Below are 23,148 nucleotides of genomic sequence, written 5' to 3'. Positions count from 1 at the left end.
CTTGGCCTATTTCCAAGGCCAAAACAAAGGCAAAAGTATTTTTTTCAAATCAGGCACCTCGTCGGACAGCTCATGGGGGGTGGGGGGGAAAGCCCGATGTCGAGCCTTCTGGTTGCTAGGCGACGCCGCAGGAGGGCGAACCCCGATCGCCTTCCTTTGCCTCTTCCGCCCGCGCGCCAACCAACCAGGCAAACAGGCAGGCAACGAGTGGGCGTGGCCATGGCCTCCGATCCCGCCCTCCACTTTCCTTACCCTCGCTTCTGGATTGCTCGGCTGTCCCGAGAGGCCCGACCGGAAGAGGCGGGGCTCACGGAGGCCACGTGACGAAGATGGACCCAGTGCTTTACGTGGTGGCGGCGGTGCTGCTGGCGGCCCTCCTCGTCTTCGTCAGCCGCGTCCGGGGACAGGCGCGCGCGGGTAGGACCCTCGCCTAAAGGGGTCGTTGGGGCTTCAGCGTGGGGTGAGTGGGGGAGAAGCAGCCTTCCGGGGCGAGAGCGAAGGCCTAGTTTAGCCGGAGGCCTCCGTTCGTCCGGAACTACAACTCCCACAATCCCTCTGGCCAGCGTCTAAGCACCTGCGCTGTCTGGAGAGTCTGGGAGTTGTAGTCCAGCGCCTTCTTCACTGACTCCCTTAAGCCAGGGGGTCTCCAAACTTAGCCAGTTTAAGACCTGTGGACCTCAACTCCCAGAATTCCTCCTCCAGTCATGTTAGCTGTTATCCCAAATACTGCTATCATGTCCCCCCTAGTCCTTCTTTTCTCTAGACTAGCCAAACCCAAATCGTGCAACCATTCAATCTGTATGCAACCACCTGTGACACATCAGGTGTGATCTTTCACAACTTAGCTGGTCTGAATTGGTATGTCTCAGGCAGTGTGGACTTCCACAGGATGTGATATTCGCAGTCCGTTGGCTTCTTTGGTAAGTGTAGTTGCGCCATAGTCTATTTTGCAGACTCCTCGGCATTCCTCGTTGTGTGCAAGACTCTGTCTTAACCGTTATATAAAGTACTCCAGTTCTTATTCACACGCAGATAAGGAATATATAATGTTTCCCTGTATGAAAAAAAGATTATTTTTTTGCATTTTTCCCTGCTTACAATAATGCTTTATACTGTATATATATACATACATATATATGTATGTATGTATGTATATGTATGTGTGTGTGTATATATACATACACATACACACATACATATATACATACACACACACACACACACACACACACATATACACACACACATATACACACACAGACGAGTACCTAACATGAAGAAGGACACCGGACCCACACCCATGAGAGCCACACAAGATGCCACCACCACACTTCCATGTAGAAAACAGACTCCCACCCATTCAGAAAATGAGAAACGACCATGGACCAGAAGCTGCACTGCAGCTGCATCACTACCCACTTCAAACCCCTCTGAGCCACACATGAAGCAAACCGACACCCACTATGAAGATGCAGCAGGACCACGAACTAGAAGCCAAACAGCAAGATCACAACTCTCCAGCTCAAATCCCCCAGCAACTAAGACTAACCTGAGCACAACCAAGCCCCCACCTGAACAGAACACGCCTCCAACCAATCAGAACACGGCTAACCCCCAACCAATCAGAATACAGCCAAACCCCTACCAATGAGAACACACCCCCACCCAATCAGAACACAGCCAAGCCCCCACCCAATCAAGTCCCACCCCCACTGGCAGTTAAAAGGAGGAAGCAGCTGCAATCTCCATTACTCTGAGAAGCACAGAGCCGGAGATAGAAGCCTGAAGATGATGAATGAGACTTCATCGAAACGTTGCCTAGATACTTCGAATCTTACGTGGGAGAAAACCCGAACAACCAAAGATCCATATATATATATATATATATATATATATATATATAGTATTCGAGTATTTTCCCACGTTGTTATAGTTGTGCTTTTAAAGTTGTAGCAACGTTTCGGCAAAATCTAATCTGCCACCATCAGGCTTCTGTATATTTGATTTGTCAATAGCTTACAAGACAATAGGTATAAATATAAACATGACTAAGAATACAGGAAATAGGTATGAAAAAATTGGGTCATATATATATATAGATAGAGAGAGAGAGATACAAAAATAGAGTTAGATAGATAGATAGATAGATAGATAGATAGATAGATAGATAGATAGATAGATAGAGGCATATGGATATATGGATATACTGAACCAAAGGAAAAAGTATTTATTTTCACCCATGCAAGCATCACTTTGCTCATTATTCCTAGTACAGTCTAGTCCCTGACTTATGACCACAATTGAACCAAAAATTTCTTTGGTTAAGTGAGACATTTGTCAAGTGAGTTTTGCCCCGTTTTATGACCTTTTTGGCCACGGTTGTTAAGTGAATCACCGCAGCTGATCAGTTAGTCACCCGGTCGTTAAGTGAATCTGGCTTCCCCCATTGACTTTGCTTGTCAGGTCACAAAAGGGGATCACGTGACCTTGGGATCACAGCAACGGTCGTAAGTATGAGTCAGTTGCCAAGGATCCGAATTTGGATCACGTGACCAACGGGGAGGCTGCAAAGGTGTTAAATCTGAAAAACGGTCATAAGTCCCTTTTTTTCAATGCCGTTGTAACTTTGAGCGGTCACTAAAGGAACTATTGTAAGTTGAGGACTATCTATAGTTTGGCACGTTCTTCTGCACTGGGGTTGAATTAATGGATCTAATCTTTTGGATAGTGGTGTTGAATCGTGAGTAGACCACACTTAAGCCTTGTTCTGAACCAAGGCTTCCTGAGACCGTAATTAAGCACACGCTTAGTCCAAACAACTCTTGTTTTATTTCAAATAATTCATTCCCAGCCCATAATGAGTCCTAAACAGTTCCTTGAGATAAGCACCCACCTTTCTCTCCTTTGAATTGCTGCCAACAACTGAAGTGCCAAATGAATTATAAAAAAAACTAACGGAAGTACAAAGTCCGCACAGAGCTTCAAGGATTAATCTGAACAGAGAGAACGACTTTGCTTCCTGCAAAGGTTTCTCTACCTTTGCCTGACTTTTATCCCTTATGGGAGGGGCAATCACCTTCCAGCCTTACTCCTGAGTCGCCCCTTTTGTCTCAGCTGGCTCTCGCCTTCTAGCAGCTCTGCACATACATGCACTGGGAACAGGCTCCCCTTGTTCCTCTGCCTCACTGCTGCCAGGCTCCAGAGGCTCCGGAGGCAGCACCCCACTCCGAGATGGTCCTGGCCCCATCTCTGCATCGGACACAGGACCCTCGTCCGCGTCCTCCCCAGACTCCCAGACTGGCCCCCATTCTGCTACCAGCTGCCAGCGAACCACAACGAGCTTCTGTAATTCTGTTTTTCCTCTTTGTTTAGAAAAAAAAAAAACCTGAGTCCTGTGGAATTCTGAGTTTAACCCAGTTCTCTCTCTCTGTCTCTCTCTCTCTCTGTGAATATTTTGAAACGGAGTTGCTGATGGCACTATTATTATTTTTTAGATTTCATAAGCTGCAGCTTCATGAAATGCACAGAGTGCTTAGCTCCAAACTGTACTACAGCACAAGAATGGATTTTTAATAAAATGTGTTGGTTGGGAAAAAAAATATATATCAAATACCCCAAAAATATAAGGAAGGGTTCTATTTGATAATACACATCATCACCGTGGCAAGAATGGTATTTGCCCAGAAGTGGAAAGAGAAAGAAATTCCTAGTGAAGATGAAGTATTAAATAAAATTTTGACTTGCACGGAAATGGACAGGCTAACACTAGAGATGAAAAATAAGGATGAATCGGAATATTATATCATTTGGAATCGATTTTACTATTGGTGGGGACAGAAAGGAAGGGTTTAAGTTTGAAAAGAATTGTTAAGATCTGTGATCATCAGACTTAAATTATTCCAAGAGTGCTGGAAGATGTAAATAAGGATGAATAAATATATATATGTGTATATATATGTGTACTTATATAATGTCTATAAGATCTATATTCTATTCTATTTCACTAGAATGATAACCAAAAGTTATGTCAAAACAACTCCACTGCGTTCAATGTTTTTTAAATTATATTTAATAAAACAAAACTTTTTTTTTTAAAGAAAAACAGGCTACCCCACTGTAGCTTTCTGCCAAGAACGTATCCAGGAGAACAATATGAGCAACGAGAAATTTTTACCCTTGCATTTTTTTTCCCCCTGCTGTTTTAACGACAAATTACTTTGCTTCATCAATTAATCTGGCCCATTTTAAAATATATGTATAAAGAGGGGGAGGAAATTGTGCAAAAGAAAAACGGGCATGAATATCAGTGAAATATAATTGCAGGAATTAATATGCCTATTATCGATGAATAAGGATCATAGTGAACGGGATCACAATAATCTTTATTATTACCTTGGCAACAATAAAAAAAATTTTTTTTTCCCCAGCTTGTCTGTCTGTTTAGATTCAGACTTTGCCTAATGAGACATCCATTAATAGAATGTCTTATTTAGAGGGTGTCTTAGTTTCTATTTGGTGCCAGAACAAGACACTTTTAAAATGATTTTTATTTTTAAGGAAGAATCTCAATGGCACCAGGGTTGGAGATGGGGGTGATGTTGCTATGGTCTGGATAAGTCTTTTTAGGGAGTGATTTGGAGGTCTTCTAGTTCAGGGGTCACCAACCTTTCGGATCTCAGAGATCCCCAAACTCATAATTTTAAATCCCGCAGACCAGAGACCCTGGGAAAATCCCCCCCCCCCAAAAAAAAATCTTCAGGAAAATTCCCCACCCCATTTTCCTACCGATCGATCATTCTGGATTTGGGTTCGCAGGATACCATCTCCAGCTCCGTTCTTGGGGTGGGGGGGGGGAGAGAGAGAGAGACTTTTGGCTTCATGCAAGGAAAACAGCAGAAGCTGCAGAAGTCTTTCTTTCTCTTCCCCAAACTCTGCCAGAAATGAGTCTTTGCCGGCGCAGCCTCTTGGAGCAGGAGGCCTTGCAGGGTCCCAAAGACTCACTTCTGGTGGAGTTTGGGGGAGAGAAAGAAAGACTTTTGCTACTTTCCTTGCAGGCAGCCAAATGCAGAAGAAGGAAGAAGCGGAAAGAAACCACCCCATGGCCAGACCAGGCACGTGGGGCGAGTGGGGCAAGTTCCCCCCCTCCACCCTTTCCCCTCCCCTCACTCCCTCATGTTGTTCGCAATGCAAGTGACGCAAGCCTTGTGTTCCGCGGGCCGCGTGGGCAGTGCACACATCCTGAATCCATTGTTTTTGGGGGTGCTTTGTGGGTGACATTTCTCTGGGGACCACAAAATTTTCTCATGGACCACCAGTGGTCCCTGGCTTCCTTGTTGGCAATCACTGTTCTAGTCCAACCCCTGCTCGAAGAGGAGGCGCTATACCAGGGTCCCAAACTTGGCCACTTTTAAGACTTGTGGACTTCAACTCCCAGGATTCTCCAGCCAGCATAGCTGGCTGGAGAATCCTGGGAGTTGAAGTCCACAAGTCTTAAAAAGTGGCCAAGTTTGGAGACCTCTGCCTTATACCATTCAATACAAATGGCTGTTCAACCTCTTCTCGAAAACCTCCAGCGACGGGGCACCCATAGCTGCTGAAAGCAACTCCCATTCCTCTGATTAATTGTTCCAACTGTCAGGAAGTTTGTAGATTCTCAGTCATCCAGGTGATGGTTGTCACAAAGGTTCTTTTTTTTTTTTTCAAGAGGCAACTGGGTTGTTTTTTTCTTTGAAGACGTTTCGCTTCTCATCCCAGAAGCTTCTTCAGCTCTGACAGGATGGTGGGGAATGATTCTGCTAGGAATATAAGTCACCCAACAGGTATTTGGGTTAGAAATATATAAACCAGGATAGACATTTTAGTACTGTCTCTTTAAGAGAATTCTAAAAGTGTAATTGGGTGTGGTTTCTCAAACGGCCATAAGATGGAGCCAGAAACCTGGTTTGTCTTAGTCTTAGTCTCAGAAGAGAGTGTGAGTGTATCTCTGTTTCCTTCTGTTGGAAAGTACTGCCGTTGCTCCATTTCTTCTAATTGACTGATATTACTGGATTTGATGTAAGTCTGATACTGAACTGTTTTTGACACTGGACTTTGTTACTGGATTATCCCTGGATTGAAAAACTGACTGATTTCACCTGTGAATGACTTTGGACTGCTTGTTTTGGACTTTGCTTAAACCTTTCTGGAAGTAAAACCCTACATTTACTGTACAGTGTATCTGTGTACTGTGTGCGTATTATTCAAACACTTCTCTCAAATACGTCTCCCTGTATGCGCTCATTCTCCTAACGGGGAATTACCTCAACAGATTCAATCAGAGTTGAAGAAGCTTCTGGGATGAGAAGCGAAACCTCTTCAAAGAAAAAAAAAAAACCAGAAAGTCCCAGCTGCCTCTTGAAAAAACAAAACAAAAAAAAAGAACTTTTGGGTTAAAGCGAGAACGGCCCTCTTGTTTGCTAGCCTTCTGCTTTTAACCACTGCACCAAACTTCCCCCTCATTTATCTGCAGCGCCCCATAAAAACTCCCTTCCTTGTCTCATCCAGGGGATGAGGAACACCGTCAGAATGTGGCCGCAGCGGTGGCAGCCGCCGCCCGACCCCAGCCCCTCGCGGGCGAGCGGGGCGAAGGGATGCCCAGGCACCGAAGGAACAGGCTGGTGGCCCTGCGACGCTCACAGCAAGCGGAGGAGGCAGCGGAAGGTACCGTAGCAGCTCCTTGGGGTCCAGGTTTTGAAACTAATGGTTGCCTGCTCCTGATTTTATTGATTGATATCCCGCCTATGTTATTTTGGGAAATAGTTCCAGGCGGAGAGCACACCTCATGTGTCGTCTTCCTCCTGCTATCCCCACAACAGCAACAGATCAGTGAGGTGGGAAGGGCTGAGCGAGAGACAGGGACTGGCCCAAAGTCACCCAACTGGCTTTCATGCCTAAGGAGGGACTAGAACTCTCCGTCTCCTGGGGATTGGCCCAAAGTCACCCAGGCAGCTTTCATGGCTAAGACGGCACTAGAACTCCCTGTCTCCTGGTGATTGGCTCAGTCACCCATCCAGGTTTCATATCTAAGACAGGACTAGAACTCACCGTCTCCTGTGATTGGCCCAAAGTTACCCAACTGGCTTTCATGCCTAAGGCGGGACTAGAACTCCCAGTCTCCTGGTTCTATTCTATTCTATTTTATTCTATTCCATTCCATTCCATTCCATTCTATTTTCTATTCTATTTTATTCTATTCTATTCTATTCTATTCTATTCTATTCTATTCCATTCCATTCCATTCCATTCCATTTTCTATTCTATTCTATTCTATTCTATTCTTATTCCATTCCATTGTATTCTATTCTTATTCTGTTCCATTCTATTCTATTCTATTATTCCATTCCATTGTATTCTACTCTTATTCTATTCTATTCTATTCTACTCTACTCTACTCTACTCTACTCTACTCTTATTCTATTCTATTCTACTCTACTCTACTCTACTCTACTCTACTCTACTCTATTCTATTCTATCTCTCTACTCTACTCTACTCTACTCTACTCTACTCTTATACTCTATTCTATTCCATTCCATTCCATTCCATATTCTATTCTATTCTATTCTATTCTATTCTATTCTATTCTATTCTATTCTATTCTATTCTATTCTATTCTATTCTATTCTATTCTTCCATTCCATTCCATTCTATTCCTAAGGCAGCACTAGAACTCACCATCTCCTCCTTCCGCTCCTAGATAAACCCGACTTTCGCCAACTGCATCCATTTTCTTATTGGGGAAATGTTATCAGCACGAAAATCCTCCCTAGCTTTTACACACACACACACACACACACACACACACACGCCTCCCGGGGTGGGCAGGCAGCAGCAACTCCCCATTTGTAGGCCGGTCTCCATACTTGCGCGTTCTCCCCCTTTCCCCTCCCCTCCCCTCCCCACTTTGACGGAGCCCGGCATCCCGTCCCGTTTCTGCTCTCCCAAGATGGCCCACGGCGGAATTGACAGCAGCGGCTTTTGTGCGGCTCTCGGTTGAGAAGCCTGAACTTTTCAACCCAGGTGGATGTCTTTGAAGTGCAAAAATTTGCGTTTCGGAGGGTGGGAAAAAAAGAATAAAATCAGAAGAAGAAGAAGGAGGAGGAGGAGGAGGAGGAGGAAAGGGGGATTTTGATGTTTTTCAGGGCAGCCTTTGGCTTCACGTTTCCGTCAAATGTACCCATCTCCCTTGAAGTTTTCTCAAAGGCTGCGGGCGGCATCTTTCAGCTCAGGGGGAAAAAAGGAAAAGATGGCTAAAGGATCCAGGGCTACTCAAGTTAAGAGACCCAAATCAGTCGGCCAGTGTTATTATCTGAGGTGGCAATATATCACTCCTTTCGCGTTAGGTGCCCATCCAAGTTGACAGTGCGTTTTATTTTTTGATCCGATTTGGGAGCATCTTTAATGCTCAAGGAATGGAACCACTCCCTTTGATACTCCAGTACCTTTCTGCTTCGCAGCATTTGGGTACTCAGGCAATTGGGGGTGTTTTTGTTTCTGATCCAGAGACGTTAAACGCTCCAGTAAATAAAGGGATTTAAAAAAAAAAAAAAAAAAAAAGCTTGGTTATGAGCTGGTGCAAACAGGTTTGGTGTTCCCAGAACTGGGTTGCTTTCTAAGCACAGGAGTCCCCAGTCTTTTGGACCTCATGGACCCCCAAACTCATCATTTTAAATCCCACGGACCAGAGACCCTGGGAAAATCCCCCAAAAAGTCTGCTGGAAAATCCCCCACCCTGTTTTCCTACCGATCGATCGTTCTTTATTTGGGATCGCAGAATACCGTCTCCAGCTCCGTTCTCAGGGAGAGAGAGAGAGAGAGAGAGAGAGAGAGAGAGAGAGAGAGAGAGAGAGAGAGAAGGGAGAGACTTTTGGCTTCATGCAAGGAAAGCAGCAGAAGCCGCAAAAGTCTTTCTTTCTCTCCCCCAAACTCCGCCAGAAATGAGTCTTTGCCAGCTCAGCCTCTTGGAGCAGGAGGCCTTGCAGGGTCCCAAAGACTCATTTCTGGCGGAGTTTGGGGGAGAGAAAGAGAGACTTCGGCTGCTTTCCTTGTGTGCAGCCAAAAGCAGAAGAAGAAAGAAGCGGAAAGAAGCAGCCCGGTGGCCAGGCCAGGTGTGTGGGGTGAGTGACGCAGCCTTGTGTTCCCGTGCAGCCTGGATTAATTCTTTTGGTGGTGGGTGGGGGGACATTTCTTTGCAGACCACCAAAATTTTCTCTGTGGACCACTGGTTGGGGACCGCTGCTCTAAGCAGACATTTCGTGAGCCGAACCAGGCAACACATCTTCAGCGTTAAAAGGGAGGAAGGGGGATTGTTCTCTGTTTACATACTTATGGCTTGCCCTGGCACTGTTGATGGGGGCCGTTTCTGGTGGTTTCTGGGGAACATTCCACCAACACATAAAGGGTTAGCCAGAAAGCAAACCCCACTCCCTTCTAGCCCTGATGATGTTACCTAGTTGTGTCATGAGACGTCTGCCAGGAAACAACCAACCTCAGAGAGCACCAAGGACCCCTCTGTTCTCTTCCTCCTCCTCCTCCTCCTCCTCCTCCTCCTCCTCCTCCTCCTCCTCCTCCTCCTCTCTATAAACCCCATTCTTCTAGCCCTGATGATGTTACCTAGTTGGGTCATGGAGCTCCAAGGACTCCACTGTAGTCGCTGCGTCGCCCTCCTCCTCCTCCTCCTCCTCCTCCTCCTCCTCCTCCTCCTCTCTATAAACCCCACTTTCTTCTAGCCCTGATGATGTTACCTAGTTGGGTCATGAAACATCCATAAGGAAACAACCAACCTCAGAGAGCACCAAGGACCCCTCTGTCCTCCTCCTCCTCCTCCTCCTCCCTCCTCCTCCTCCTCCTCCTCCTCCTCCTCCTCCTCCTCCTCCTCCTCCTCCTCCTCCTCCTCCTCCTCCTCCTCCTCCTCCTCCTCCTCCTCCTCCTCCTCCTCTCTATAAACCCCACTTTCTTCTAGCCCTGATGATGTTACCTAGTTGGGTCATGAAACATCCATAAGGAAACAACCAACCTCAGAGAGCACCAAGGACCCCTCTGTTCTCCTCCTCCTCCTCCTCCTCCTCCTCCTCCTCCTCCTCCTCCTCCTCCTCCTCCTCCTCCTCCTCCTCCTCCTCCATCCTTCCACACACACGTCTCTCCTTTCTAGCACTTTGATGATCCTTCTCCATTTTCTTTTTTCCTCCTTCAAAAACCATTGTTAAACTAGAAGAAGACAATGGAGCCGAACCAGCTGAATTCCAAGTTTCCGGAAAGATTGGAGCAAAGAAACAGCGGAAGTTAGAGGAGAAGCAGGCAAGGAAAGCTCAGAGAGAGGTGAGTCTCCCCCCTGCGTTTTATAAATCAGCATTCTTTGATTGGATCGTTCCCCTAGGGATCCCGGGCGTTGTAGTCGTAGTAAACTCAGAAGGGACCGAGTTAAGAGAACGCATCATGGCGTAAAGAGAAGGGAACACAATTCCCAGGCGTAGGGATACGGAACCCTTATTTGTATTTTTGTTTTAAGTCACTGTGGTGACCTGGGGCGTGACCCAAAAATAACCAAGTCACAGAAATAGAATAAATTCCCTTTAATGCCTCCAACTTGGCCCCCAATGTCCAGTTATCCTCAGCTGGAGATCAAGCTCTTCCAAAAACAGTCTACGAAGGAAAGAAACGCAGTCCGAACCCAAAGTAAAAATAATTAGAAATTTAAAAAAAACCAACACAAACCACACTGAATTCATTAACACGGCAAGCCAGGATGATAAATTGCAGACTTCCACAAGATAACGCAGCAACCGCAGTTGGGAGGACGCCAAAACCCAGATAAGCCTGGACCAAGATAAGGCACACTTTGCTTCCAGCAAGGAGCTGTGTGCAAACGCCCCACTTATATCCTGTTCTCCCAGCTGCAGATAATGAAGGGAATCAGGGCCTTTTCCTCTCCCATAAGCCACGTTTCTCCCTTCTCCGTTCCTCCCTGCGTGGAAGTCCCCCCCTTTTTCTTTCTTAGCGCCTCAAAGTTCAGTAACTTTGAATTGTCACTAAACAAAGTGTTGTAGGACCAGTACAGTGTTTCTCTTAACAACAGTGGCAAAAATACCATAAAATGGCGCAAAACTGACTTAACTGTCTTGCTCAGCAGCTGAAACATTGGGCGTAATTGTAGTCGTAAAGTGAGGACTATCCATACAGATCTCAGGCGCAGTGGCGTTTCCTTGTTGTAATATGTATGTATGTATATTTGCTTCTGTGTCAAGATGGGGGGGGGGGAACATTTTTAAAATCGTCTGAGGGACGTGCTTCAGGAAGGAGGGAGTTTTCCACAACAGATAACAGATAATCAGAGTTGGAAGGGACCTTGTAGGTCATCTAGTCCAACCTCCCGCCCAAGTGGGGGACCCTACACCATTTCTGACAGATGGGAGTCCAGTTTTTTCTTCAAAGCCTGCAGTGATGAAGCTCCCACAACTTCCGAGGGCAACTTCTGTTCCATGGGTTGATTGTTCTCCCTGTCAGAAAGTTTCTCCTTATTTCCAGATTAAATCTCTCCTTGTTCAGTTTCCATCCATTCTTCCTTGTCTGGCCTTTGGGGGCTTTAGAAAATAGCTTGACCCCCTTCCTCCTCTCTGGGGAAGCCCCTCAAATATTGGAAGATGTTCTCCTGTCTCCCCTGGTCCTTCTCTTCACTAGAGTAGCCAGGCCCAGTTCCTGCAACCGTTCATCGTATGTTTTAGTCTCCAGTTCCCTCATCATACTGGTTGCTCTTCTCTGCCCTTTTTCTAGAGTCTCAACATCTTTTTTATAATGTGGTGACCAAAACTGGATGCAGTACTCTAGGTGTGGCCTTACTAAGGGTTTACAGAGCGGTATTAGTGCCTCACCCACACAAACAAACACACTCTTAATTTTCTGCCCCTTCTCCGTGTCCAAAGGCTGAAGAGGCTGAACGGGAAGAAAGAAAGAAAGTGGAACAAAAACGGGACGAAGAACGGCGTTTGGAAGAAGAACGGCTGCGGCAGGAGGAGGAGAGGAAGGTGAGATGTGAGAGATTGACGTTGGAACCAAGTTGGGATGCCCAAAATGGACCGAAACCAGGATGGATCTCTCTTCTATTTTCCCCTAGAAGAGATTTTCTGTAGCTCAGGGTTGGAGTCTCTCTGAGCTTGGAACTTCTCCCGCAGACATTTCCTCACCCAACTAAGTAACACCATCAGGGCTAGCGAGGGTGGGGTTTCCTTCCCATTTGTATAAGTTGTTTGTCCAGCCAGTGTTGGTGGAGGTGTGGCTTTTGTCTTTGGGAGTTCCTTGATTAATTTGGTCTAAGGGTCAAGGTGGCAGGTTAGAAAGTGGGAGACGCTGAGTTCTAGTCCTGCCTTAGGCAGGAAAGCCAGTTGGGTGACTTTAGGCCAATCACCAGGAGATGGTGAGTTCTAGTCCCACCTTAGGAATGATAGACAGTTGGGTGACTTTGGGTCAATCACCAGGAGACAGTGAGTTCTAGTCCTGCCTTAGGAATGATAGACAGCTGGGTGACTTTGGGCCAATCACCAGGAGACGGTGAGTTCTAGTCCTGCCTTAGGCAGGAAAGCCAGTTGGGTGACTTTAGGCCAATCACCAGGAGATGGTGAGTTCTAGTCCCGCCTTGGGCATGAAAGCTGAATGGGTGATTTGGGGCCAATCACCAGGAGACGGTGAGTTCTAGTCCCACCTTAGGAATGATAGACAGTTGGGTGACTTTGGGTCAATCACCAGGAGACAGTGAGTTCTAGTCCTGCCTTAGGAATGATAGACAGCTGGGTGACTTTGGGCCAATCACCAGGAGACGGTGAGTTCTAGTCCTGCCTTAGGCAGGAAAGCCAGTTGGGTGACTTTAGGCCAATCACCAGGCGATGGTGAATTCTAGTCCTGCCTTAGGCATGAAAGCTGAATGGGTGATTTGGGGCCAATCACCAGGAGACGGTGAGTTCTAGTCCTGCCTTAGGAATGATAGACAGCTGGGTGACTTTGGGCCAATCACCAGGAGACGGTGAGTTCTAGTCCTGCCTTAGGCAGGAAAGCCAGTTGGGTGACTTTGGGCCAATCACCAGGAGACGGTGAGTTCTAGTCCTGCCTTAGGCAGGAAAGCCAGTTGGGTGACTTTAGGCCAATCACCAGGAGATGGTGAGTTCTAGTCCCGCCTTGGGCATGAAAGCTGAATGGGTGATTTGGGGCCAATCACCAGGAGACGGTGAGTTCTTGTCCTGCCTTAGGAATGATAGACAGCTGGGTGACTTTGGGCCAATCACCAGGAGACGGTGAGTTCTAGTCCCGCCCTAGGTATGAAAGACAGTTGGGTAACTTTGGGCCAATCATCAGGAGACGGTGAGTTCTAGTCCTGCCTTAGCCATGACAGCTAGTTGAATGATTTTTATCCAATTACCAGGAGACGGTGAATTCTAGTCCTGCCTTAGGCATGAAAGCCGGTTGGGTGATTTTGGGCCAGTCATTTTTTTTCAGCCCAGGCCAACTCACAGGGTTGTTCTTGTGGGGAAAATGGGAGGAATTTGGTAGAAGGGAAGGACTATCTTTAATTTAATTGATGCAAAATTAATGTTTATCCCTTTTTTTCTGGGTATTTAGCCTCCCTCCCTCCCTCCTGTCTTAGCGTGTCTCTTACTCTGTGCACCTGAGCCTAGGGAGACTCTCGCCTTTTCACGGAGCTGCTTTGAGGAACTCTTTAAGAGCCTGGAAGTTGGTTAAGAATCCTGCCACTCAATGAAGCAATACAACAGCCATTGATAAACAGTGGGCAGAATGGAAAAAAATCCTGGTGTGGTTGGCTTTAAAGGTCTGGCCTTATAGTAGCCGAGTATCTTGGGAGTTGGAGTCCAACCTTGGGTTGGGAAAGGCTAACCCAGCAGCCCTTTTATATAAGAGAAGCATAAACTCATCCGAGCTTCCCTCCCTCCACACAGGAGGAAGAGCTGAAGAAGGCCAAGGAGGAAGAGGAGAGGCAGGAGTACGAGGAATACCTGAAGCTGAAGGAAGGCTTTGTGGTGGAAGAAGAAGGGATGGATGAAGCCATGACGGAGGAGCAGGTACGTTGGGTCGGCTGGTTTGGAGAGGGCAGGTCTGAGGCGGAAGAGTAGAAGATAAGAATGGCGTGATGGGATTAGTTGTTTTTAAGAGAAGGAGGAGCTCGGCTGTATGAGAGGGAGGGAGGGAGGAAGGAAGGAAGGAAGGAAGGAGGGAAGGAAGGAAGGAAGGAAGGAAGGAAGGAAGGAAGGAAGGAAGGAAAGGAGAAGATGAAAGAAGGGAGGGAGGAGAGAGAATGGGAGAGGATGGAAGGAAGGAGGGAAAAGAAGGGAACGTCAGGAAGGAGAAGAGAAAGGGAAGGAGTGATGGCTGAAGAAGGAGGGAGAGAGGGAGGAGAGAAAGGGAGAGGATGGAAGGAAGGGAAGGAAGGAGGGAAGGGAAGAGTGGGTCAGAGGAAGAAAGAAGACAAAAGAAGGAAAAGGGAGGGAAGGAGGAAGTATGGGGAGAGAAGGAGAGAAAGGGAGGGGATGGAAGAAAGGGAAGGAAAGAGGGAGAAATACAGGAAAAAGGAAGGAAGTGGAAGGAAGGAAGAGTGGGTAGAGAAGGAGGGAGGGAAGGAGAGAAAGGGAGAGAAGAGAAGGGGATGTTGGGAAGGGAAGAAGGGGAGAGAGAGAGAGGGAAGAAAGAACAAAGAAGAGAGGGATGGTTGGAGAAGAATCATTGAATAAAAAGCTGTCTTTACATTTACGATTTTAACTAAAATCTGCCCTTTAAGCCTGACCCTCAGACGAACTAGAATAGGAGGTAAAAGGACAAAATAACAGACAGAGCTGCAGGAAATTGTCTTGGTGCAAATGGTCTCAGTGTACGTGAAGAAAAAATAAAGTACATTCATTTAGAACCATAAGATACAATACTTAGTGATAGTCATAGTTACTAATAAGCAATCAAATCATACTAGGAAATAGTAAATATAAATCGTAAGGATACAAGCAACAAAGTCACAGTCCTACAGTCACAAGTGGGAGGGGATGGGTGATAAGGAGTGATGAGAAGATTAACAGTAATAGTAGTGCAGACTTTGTAAATAGTTGGATAATGTTGTGTAGCAGAGCGATGGCATTTGGGGGAAAACTCCCCTTGTGTCCAGTTGTTCTGGTGTGCAGGGCTCTACAGCGTCGTTTTGAGGGAAGGAGTTGAAACAGTTTATGTCCGGGATGTGAGGGGGCTGTAAATATTTTCACAGCCCTCTTTTTGACTCCTGCATTATATACAGGTCCTCCATGGGAGGCAGGTTGGTAGTAATTGCTCTTTCTGCAGTCCTAATTCCTCTCTGGAGTCTGTGTCTGTCTTCTTGGGTTGCAGAACCAAACCGGACAGTTCTAGAGGTGCAGATGACAGACTCAGTCATTCCTCTGTAGAACCGGATCAGCAGCTCCTTGGGCAGTCTGAGCTTTTTCCCCCCGCAAGTCCATAGATCCGTCGGCTGAGCCTTTCTTCATGGGCTCATTTATCATTTATTTGCAAAATTAGCCATCAAACAAGAGATTAGTTGCAGCCGGGAAGGACAGCTTCCAAATCTTCAAAAGGCCAGAAGACGTAATGGTGTCCTATCAAAAGCTCTGCCGTAACAGGCCTGTGCAGCAAATTTAATTTCCCTGCGTGGAATGTTTTTGATTTCTAGTAATTAGCTATTATTTATTGGCATTCTGAATATGTATTTAGATTCCTGCCCAGGCGTAAAAATGTATTATTTACGCAGGAACCAACAGGCCACCACAATCAGCATTGGGGTTTGTTTTTTTTCTTCAGTCCTGAACAAGAAACTGCTTAAAATGCATCTACAAGCAGTCCTCGATTTAACGACCGCAATCAGAGCCCCAGATATTCTGTTGTTAAGTGAGCGTTGTCCCATTTTGCAGCCTTTCTCGCCCCGGTTGGTAAGCGAATCGCTGCAGGGCATAAGTGAGTAAGCCGGGTCGTTAAGCCAGAGGGGGAAATCACACGACCTTGGGATGCAGCAACTGTCATAAGTATGAACCCGTGGCCAAGACACTGGATTTTTATTCACGTGATCGTGGGGCTCTTAACCAAGGTCGTGTGGAAAAAGTATGAAAAAGTCACTTTTTTCCAGTGCCGTTGTAACTTTGAACGGTCACTAAATGAAACTGTTGTAAGTCAAGGACTACCTTGTACTTCCTTCTCTGGTGAATTAATTATTGTTCTTCCTCTTGTTGTGTCCAGTCCCGTAGTTTCGTCACAGAGCTGCTCAATTACATTAAGGTAAGTTCCTCTTCCGTACTTGACGTCTTTCCAAGTCTCTACCCAGTTCTTTACTACTTCCTGGCCTTTGCTATACTTCAAGCAGTGGCTCACTTAGGAGCAAAATACTATCACCTGCTCTTTGGTGCCAACCAGGTCTCTCTCTGGGGTCTTTAGTGATCTCTGAGCTGGGTGGCTTTCTTGCAGACGTTTCATCGCCCTACTAGATAATGTCATCCGGGCAATATCATTGGTACAGATGGCGTTCACCTAGATTGTCTCTCTCTCTTTTTTTAAAAAAATTATTTATTTTCAAAATACACATAAAATTTACATTTTAACAGTTCTGTGTCAAGTGTTACTTATATACTTAAATACAATATTTACAATTCTTCCTCATATCAAACCTTATTTCTCTTATCTAACTATATATATATATATATATATATATATATATATACATATACATATACATACATACACGTGTACGTATACATATACATATACATATATACATACATACATACATACATACATAAAACATTTCCCAAACCTCATAAAACTCAGACTCCTCTTTACCTTTTAGTTTTCTCATCAGTCTGTCCATCTTGGCACAATCAAGTATTTTATTTATTATCATATTTTTCTGAAGGTACCTCATCTATATTCCAGCTTTGGGTATAAGCAATTCTTGCTGCTGTCGATATGTGTTGTACGATGTATTAGATAGGTTTCTTTGGGTTTCCTTTAATCATCCACAGCAAAAAAAAAAAAGCTTCTGGCTTAAATTCAGTGTCGTACCCTGTAATTTATCTTACCCATTTTTTTTCAATTTTTCCCAGTATTTTTTTTAACTTTGGGGCATTGCCACCACATATGATAGTATGTTCCGTCTGCGAGCTTACATTTCCAGCCTTGCGGATTCATATTAGGGTATATTTTGGCCAGTCTCGCCGGTGTCCAGTGCCATCTATGACACATCTTGATCGTCTCTTTTGAATGGTGTGTAGTTGTGGTTTACCTCTGTGTGCCTGTTTCCTCCAAGGCAAGGCAAGAAATGATGGATGGGAACTAGCCAAGGAGGTAAGTAACCTGGAATTAAGGAGAAAGTTGTGGGTGCTTCAGCCATGGAGGTTTTTAAGAAGAGATTGGACAGTCACAGGTCTGAAATGGTGTAAGGTCTCCTGCTTGGATGAGGGGGGCAGGGGAGTCGGACTAGATGACCTACAAGGTCCCTTCCAACTCTGTTAAATCTGTATGGATCGATTTGTTTTGAGTGCCAGGATTCTAGGCTTTCTGTAGGGTTTTTGGACTTTTGATCTGGGATATTCAGTTCCCCAGTTGCAACGATGGTTGGCTCTCTCCATGCATTGTGAAATTAGCAAGTTGTCATCATGTCTTCTGACTACTCCTTGGTGTTCATGGAGGCTAGTCTTCGTCCTGTTTGTCCTACGTAGCACTGATGATGTTCCCTAGTTGGGTCATGAAATGTCTGCAACAAAGCAACCAAGCTCATAGAGCATTGAAGACCTCACAGTCCTCCTGCTCCTCCTCTTCCTCCTCTTTGTCTTCTTCCTCTCCTCTTCCTCCTCCTCCTTCGTCTCCTCTTCCTCCTCTTCCTCCTCCTCTTCCTCTTCTCTTCTTCCTCTTCTTTTCTTCCTCCTCCTCCTCGTCTTCTTCCTTTCCTTCTCTTCCTCCTCCTCCTTCGTCTCCTCTTCCTCCTCCTCCTCTTCCTCTTCTCTTCTTCCTCTTCTTTTCTTCCTCCTCCTCTTCGTCTTCTTCCTTTCCTTCTCTTCCTCTTCCTCCTTCGACTCCTCTTCCTCCTCCTCCTCCTCTTCTCTTCTTCCTCTCCTCCTCTTTCTCCTCCTCTCCCTCCTCCTCTCCTCTTTATCATCTTCTTCTCCTTCTCTTCCTCCTCCTCCTCCTCTCCTTCCTCTCCTCTTCCTCCTCCTCCTCCTCCTCTTCCTCCTCCTCCTCCTCTTCGTCTTCTTCCTCTCCTCTTCCTCCTCCTCCTCTTCTCCTCCTCCTCCTCCTCCTCCTTCTCTTCCTCTTCTCCTCTTCCTCTTCTTCTCTTCCTCCTCCTCCTCTTCTCTTCTTCCTCTCCTCCTCTTCCTCCTCCTCTCCTCCTCTTTATCATCTTCTTCTCCTTCTCTTCCTCCTTCTTCCTCCTCCTCCTCCTCCTCTTCATCTTCTTCCTCTCCTCTTCCTCCTCCTCTTCCTCTTCCTTCTTCTCTCTTCTCCTCCTCTTCGTTTTCTTCCTCTCCTTCTTCTTCCTCCTCCTCCTCCTCCCTCTTCCTCCTCCTCCTCCTCCTCTTCCTCTTCTCTTCTTCTCTTCTTCTCTTCCTCTTCCTTCTTCTCTTCTTCCTTCCTTCCTTCTCTTCCTCTTCCTCCTTCGTCTCCTCTTCCTCCTCCTCCTCCTCCTCTTCCTTCTTCTCTTCTTCCTCTCCTCCTCTTCCTCCTCCCTCCTCCTTCTTCCTCCTCCCTCTCCTCCTCTTTATCATCTTCTTCTCCTTCTTCCTCCTCCTCCTCCTCCTCCTCCTCCTCCTCTTCTTCCTTCCTCTTCCTCCTCCTCCTCCTCCTCTCTCTCTCTTCTTCTTCTCTTCCTCCTCCTCCTCTTCGTCTTCCTCTTCCCTTCTTCCTCCTCCTTCTCCTTTTTCTCCTCCTCCTCCCCCTCCTCCTCAATTAAGAGGGGTGGCTATAGAATTATAGACTCATAAGCCTGGAAGGGACCTTTGAGGCCTTCCAGCCCACCCCAAGGCAGGAGTCTTGATACCATCCTGGACAAACGGTTGGCCCAATCTTTTTATGAAAACCTCCCGTGATGGAGCAACTCACCCCTCTGGCTGGCGCTGATTAATGGTTCTCGCTGTCAAGAAATTCCTCCCCACTCAATTATTTAAAATGAACGAAGGAACGAAATAATAATTTCCAAACTTGTCCCTTCCACCTAGAATGCAAAAGTGGTCCTTTTGGAAGACCTGGCTTCTCACCTGGGCCTCCGAACACAGGTAGGTGTGTTTGCGAGCTGGGCGTTGCCGATTGTCCGCGAGTCTGTGTCCCTCTTTCCATTAGCGACGGTCAAGTCCCCCACGGGTGGATGCCCGGTGACCAAATTCGGGTAGTCCTCGACTTACGGCCACTTTGTTTACTGACCGTTCGAAGCTATGATGACACTTGAGGGGAAAAAAAACCTGACTTGTGACCACTTTTCACGCTTGCGTTTCTAACTGAACAACTGCGGCCATTCGCTTAGTAAGGATGGCAAGAAAGGTCGTAAAATGAGGCAAAAACTCACCTAAGAACTGTCCCACTTAGCAACGGACATTTTGGGCTTCCTTGTGGTCATATGTCAAGGACTACCTGTTCAGTCTGCAATGCCTACTTTTGTGTGTGTGTCTTTTAATGACTCTGTAATCCCTGGCCGGATTCTCTTCCTGTCGCCGATGCAGAGTTTTGTTCAGTAGATACATTCTCGGGTGGGATTCAAATTTCTCAACAAATAGTTCTGTGGGCGTGGCCTAATTTGTGGTTGTGGCCTGGTGGGCATGGCTTGCTGACTGGGCATGGCTTGGTCATGTGACTGGGTGGGCGTGACTTGTATATAAATATAAATATTTCTGTAAATATTGAATTTTTTATATATAAAAAAAAGAAAGCAACTTTGACCCCCAAATCAGGCAGATTGAGTTGCTCACAGAATCACAGATTCACTTAGAGATCTATCTATCTGCAATCTGCTGCCTGAGTCTGCCCTGAAAAATAGAAGCTTCAGCCCTGAGGAAGGTTCGGCTCTGCTTTTAAGATTAGCTAGAAAGCAAGGAACGCGATGATGTCCAGCAGAACAGCTGATGGTTCGGGGGGAAAATAGGGAAAATAGCAACTTACCAAACGCAGGCAAGTTGGATGGCCTGCATGCCAGTAAGGAGCCAGTGGAGACGGGAGGGGGCAGCCACTGGCACGATTTGTCGGTTCTCTGAACTGTGCAGAATCGTAACAACCGGTTCTATAGAATTGGTCCGACCAGGTAGAATCCCCACCCCTGTATATCCCTGTTGGGTTGCAGAACTGAGCCAGGCAGTTCTAGAGGTGCAGTTTACCTGCTTGGTTTTTCCCTTCACAGGATGCCATCAACAGGGTGCAAGACCTGATGGCAGACGGCACGCTCACAGGTGAGAGCCGACCCCTGGCGGGATTTCCTGGCCTCGTATATAGGCCAAAGCGGATGTCTCCACCGAGCCCTCTTCTGCCGATGTCGACGATCGCGTCTGTTCGGTTGCAAATGGCTCTTTGCGAGGTTACGGCGGCTCGGAAAATAATCAGCTCTTTGGGCTCCAGGACATACAACAACGCAGCGCGAAATATGTCCAAAATATGTCACGGTTGGGATATTTCATTGGCTCACAGCTTGGTTGGCCAAAATATGCTGATTTCGCCTGGGGCCAGTGGAGACTTTTGACTTATTTCAGGAGGATGTCATCCTTGTGCGTGGGTTGCTTCCTTACCTTTGCTTGCACCTGCTGTGGTGTAGTGGTTAGAGCTGCTTCTCACACACACACACACCCAAGCTGCCACACTGCACAGGTTTTTTTTTCGATATAATCCTTCAAATTCAGATCCCAAGATGTTTGAAGATCAGCAGAAAGGCCAAATGTTGCTTTCTCAGTCATCAGGTGGAGAGGAAGGAGGGAGAAAGGAGAGAAAAAGAGAGAGGAGGGAGGGAGGAAAGGAAAGGGAAGAAGGGGGAGAGGAGAAGGGAGGAAGAGAAAAGGGAAGGAGGGAGAGGGAGGAAGGAAGGGAGGATGAGAAGGAAGGAAAAAGGGAGGAAAAGAAGGGAGAGAGGAGAAGGACGGGAGATGGGACAGGACAATGAAAGGAAGAAGAGGAGGAAAGGAAGGAGGGAGGGAGGAGAAGGAAGAGGAGAGAGGAAAGAAGGAAGGAAGGAGAAAAAGGGAGGGAGAGAGGGGAAGGGAGGGAGGAACATGGAAGTGAAAAGAGGGAGGGGACAAGGAAAGGAAGAAGAGGAAGAAAGGAAGGAGGGAGGGAGGAGAGAAGGGAGGAAAGAAGGGAGGAAGGGAAAGGAAGGAGAAAAAGGGAGGGAGAGAGGGGAAGGGAGGGAGGAACATGGAAGGGAGGGAGGGGACAAGGAAAGGAAGAAGAGAAGGAAAGGAAGAAGAGGAAGAAAAGGAGGGAGGGAGGAGAGAAGGAAGAGGGGAGAGGAAAGAAGGAAGGAAGGAAAAGGAAGGAGAAAAAGGGAGGGAGAGAGGAGAAGGGAGGGAGGGAGGAACATGGAAGGGAGGGAGAAAGTGAAAAGGGAGGGAGGAGACGAGGAAAGGAAGAGGAAGAAAGGAAGGAGGGAGGGAGGAGAGAAGGAAGAGGAGAGAGGAAAGAAGGAAGGAAGGAGAAAAAGGGAAGGAGAGAGGGGAAGGGAGGGAGGAACATGGAAGTGAAAAGAGGGAGGGGACAAGGAAAGGAAGAGAAGGAAAGGAAGAAGAGGAAGAAAAGGAGGGAGGGAGGAGACAAGAGGAGAGAGGAAAGAAGGGAGGAAGGGAAAGGAAGGAGAAAAAAGGGAGAGTGAGAAGGGAGGGAAGAACATGGAAGGGAGGGAGAAAGTGAAAAGGGAGGGAGGAGACAAGGAAAGGAAGAAGAGAAGGAAAAGGAAGAAAGGAAGGAGGGAGGAGACAAGAGAAGGGAGAAGAGAAAAGAAAGAGAGGAAGGAAGGGAGAGAATAAAGGGGAGAGGAAGAGGAAGCACCCCAGGGGCATCTATGACTTTCCCATTTAAATAGCGAGACCCTTTCAATCCCCCTCGTGAATGGCGCGTCTCGAACCTTTCGAAATACTGGAATAGAATTGATTTCTTTGTTGGCCAAGTGTGATTGGAGACGCCAGGAATGTTGCCTTTGGTGCAAATGCTCTCGGTGTACATAAAGAAAAAAAAATACTGGAAAAACGGAGGCCCAACGTCCCCCCCTTTTAATTCAACCCCGATAGACGGGGCCGGATTTTAACGGAGGGCCACCTGTCCTTTTCCCTGCAGGGGTGATCGATGACCGAGGCAAATTCATCTACATCACACCCCAAGAGTTGACGGCCGTGGCGGAGTTCATTCGGCGTCGAGGACGGGTCTCCATTACAGAGCTGGCTCAAGAAAGCAACTCCCTCATCAACCTGCAGATGGAGGCCGGTTTCCTTAGCCAAAGCACGGGCTGAAAAGCCCCCCTACTGTTCTTGGGAGGGGACAAATAAAGTCTTTTTTTTGGTTTGTTTTTTGGACCAGGGGGGCCTTAGGGTCACTCAGTCACGTTCATGCATTCGGAATATATTTATATAAAGAAGTCACTTAAGAATACAACCGGGAGAATCCTTTACCCAGGCTTTTCCTGGTGAATTATTCGCTGTTTGTGGAAGGTTGCAAGCGGTACTGAAAGTTTAGAACTGGAAAGTTGTAGGCCTTCGCCTCTGTTTCTAATAACAACCTTTCTCTACCACAACTCCCATGCTCCTGGTCCACCCAGGAAGGTAGACAAGCTGTAACCCAACAGTTCGGATTAAAAGAAATACATTTCCCGTTTAAATTGCCCTATGTCACACGGTCCCAGAGATTCAAAATCGAACCATTGCAGTAGACTGCACCTTTCTTATTATCATTTTTCCAATTTATACGATATGGAAAAGAAGAGGATAATTGGTGTGGGATTATGACTGTAGTTGATGCGTGTGTCTCAGTTATGGATACTGACGCAAAAATGAGGGCAAAGATACTGGCTATTTCAAGATTTGACTTCCTCCTGAACTGTGAATAAATATTGAATATGTGGAGAAAAATACACAATCTTTGGTGGTGGTTGT

General features: G+C 46.6%; 1 protein-coding gene and 1 long non-coding RNA gene across 3 annotated transcripts in view; one reads left to right on the top strand and one right to left on the bottom strand.

Moving 5' to 3' along the window:
* Positions 1–7,831, bottom strand: part of LOC148125372 (uncharacterized) — a 50,065-nt gene extending 42,234 nt beyond the window's left edge. The window contains exon 1 of the long non-coding RNA XR_015744021.1: positions 7,712–7,831. This is a non-coding gene — a long non-coding RNA (uncharacterized LOC148125372). The remainder of the gene's footprint in view (positions 1–7,711) is intronic.
* DDRGK1 (DDRGK domain containing 1) lies at positions 310–23,124 on the top strand. Of its 2 annotated transcripts, none has more exons than XM_026722925.2 (9): positions 310–417; positions 6,544–6,699; positions 10,251–10,354; positions 11,956–12,057; positions 13,978–14,100; positions 16,283–16,321; positions 19,252–19,308; positions 20,421–20,469; positions 22,337–23,124. In XM_026722925.2, the coding sequence occupies exons 1-9, from the start codon at positions 330–332 to the stop codon at positions 22,507–22,509; spliced, it is 891 nt and encodes a 296-aa protein (XP_026578710.1). In that variant the 5' UTR covers positions 310–329; the 3' UTR covers positions 22,510–23,124. The 2 variants fall into 2 exon arrangements, with proteins under 2 accessions (XP_026578710.1, XP_026578709.1); XM_026722924.2 differs by having other exon boundaries at positions 10,248–10,354.
* Positions 23,125–23,148: the final 24 nt, after the last annotated feature.

Source organism: Pseudonaja textilis, chromosome 6, assembly GCF_049901715.1.
Source record: "Pseudonaja textilis isolate UNSWEBS1 chromosome 6, rPseTex1.2, whole genome shotgun sequence".
Classification (NCBI taxonomy): Eukaryota; Metazoa; Chordata; class Lepidosauria; order Squamata; family Elapidae; genus Pseudonaja; species Pseudonaja textilis.
This window is presented reverse-complemented; position numbering and strand designations above follow the sequence as displayed.

Coding starts and splice junctions, on each gene's coding strand:
- DDRGK1 (XM_026722924.2), top strand. CDS start 330: ATGGACCCAGTGCTTTACGTGGTGGCGGCGGTGCTGCTGGCGGCCCTC. Junction 6,700..10,247: donor AGCGGAGGAGGCAGCGGAAG/GTACCGTAGCAG, acceptor TTGTTAAACTAG/AAGAAGACAATGGAGCCGAA. Junction 12,058..13,977: donor GGCAGGAGGAGGAGAGGAAG/GTGAGATGTGAG, acceptor CCCTCCACACAG/GAGGAAGAGCTGAAGAAGGC.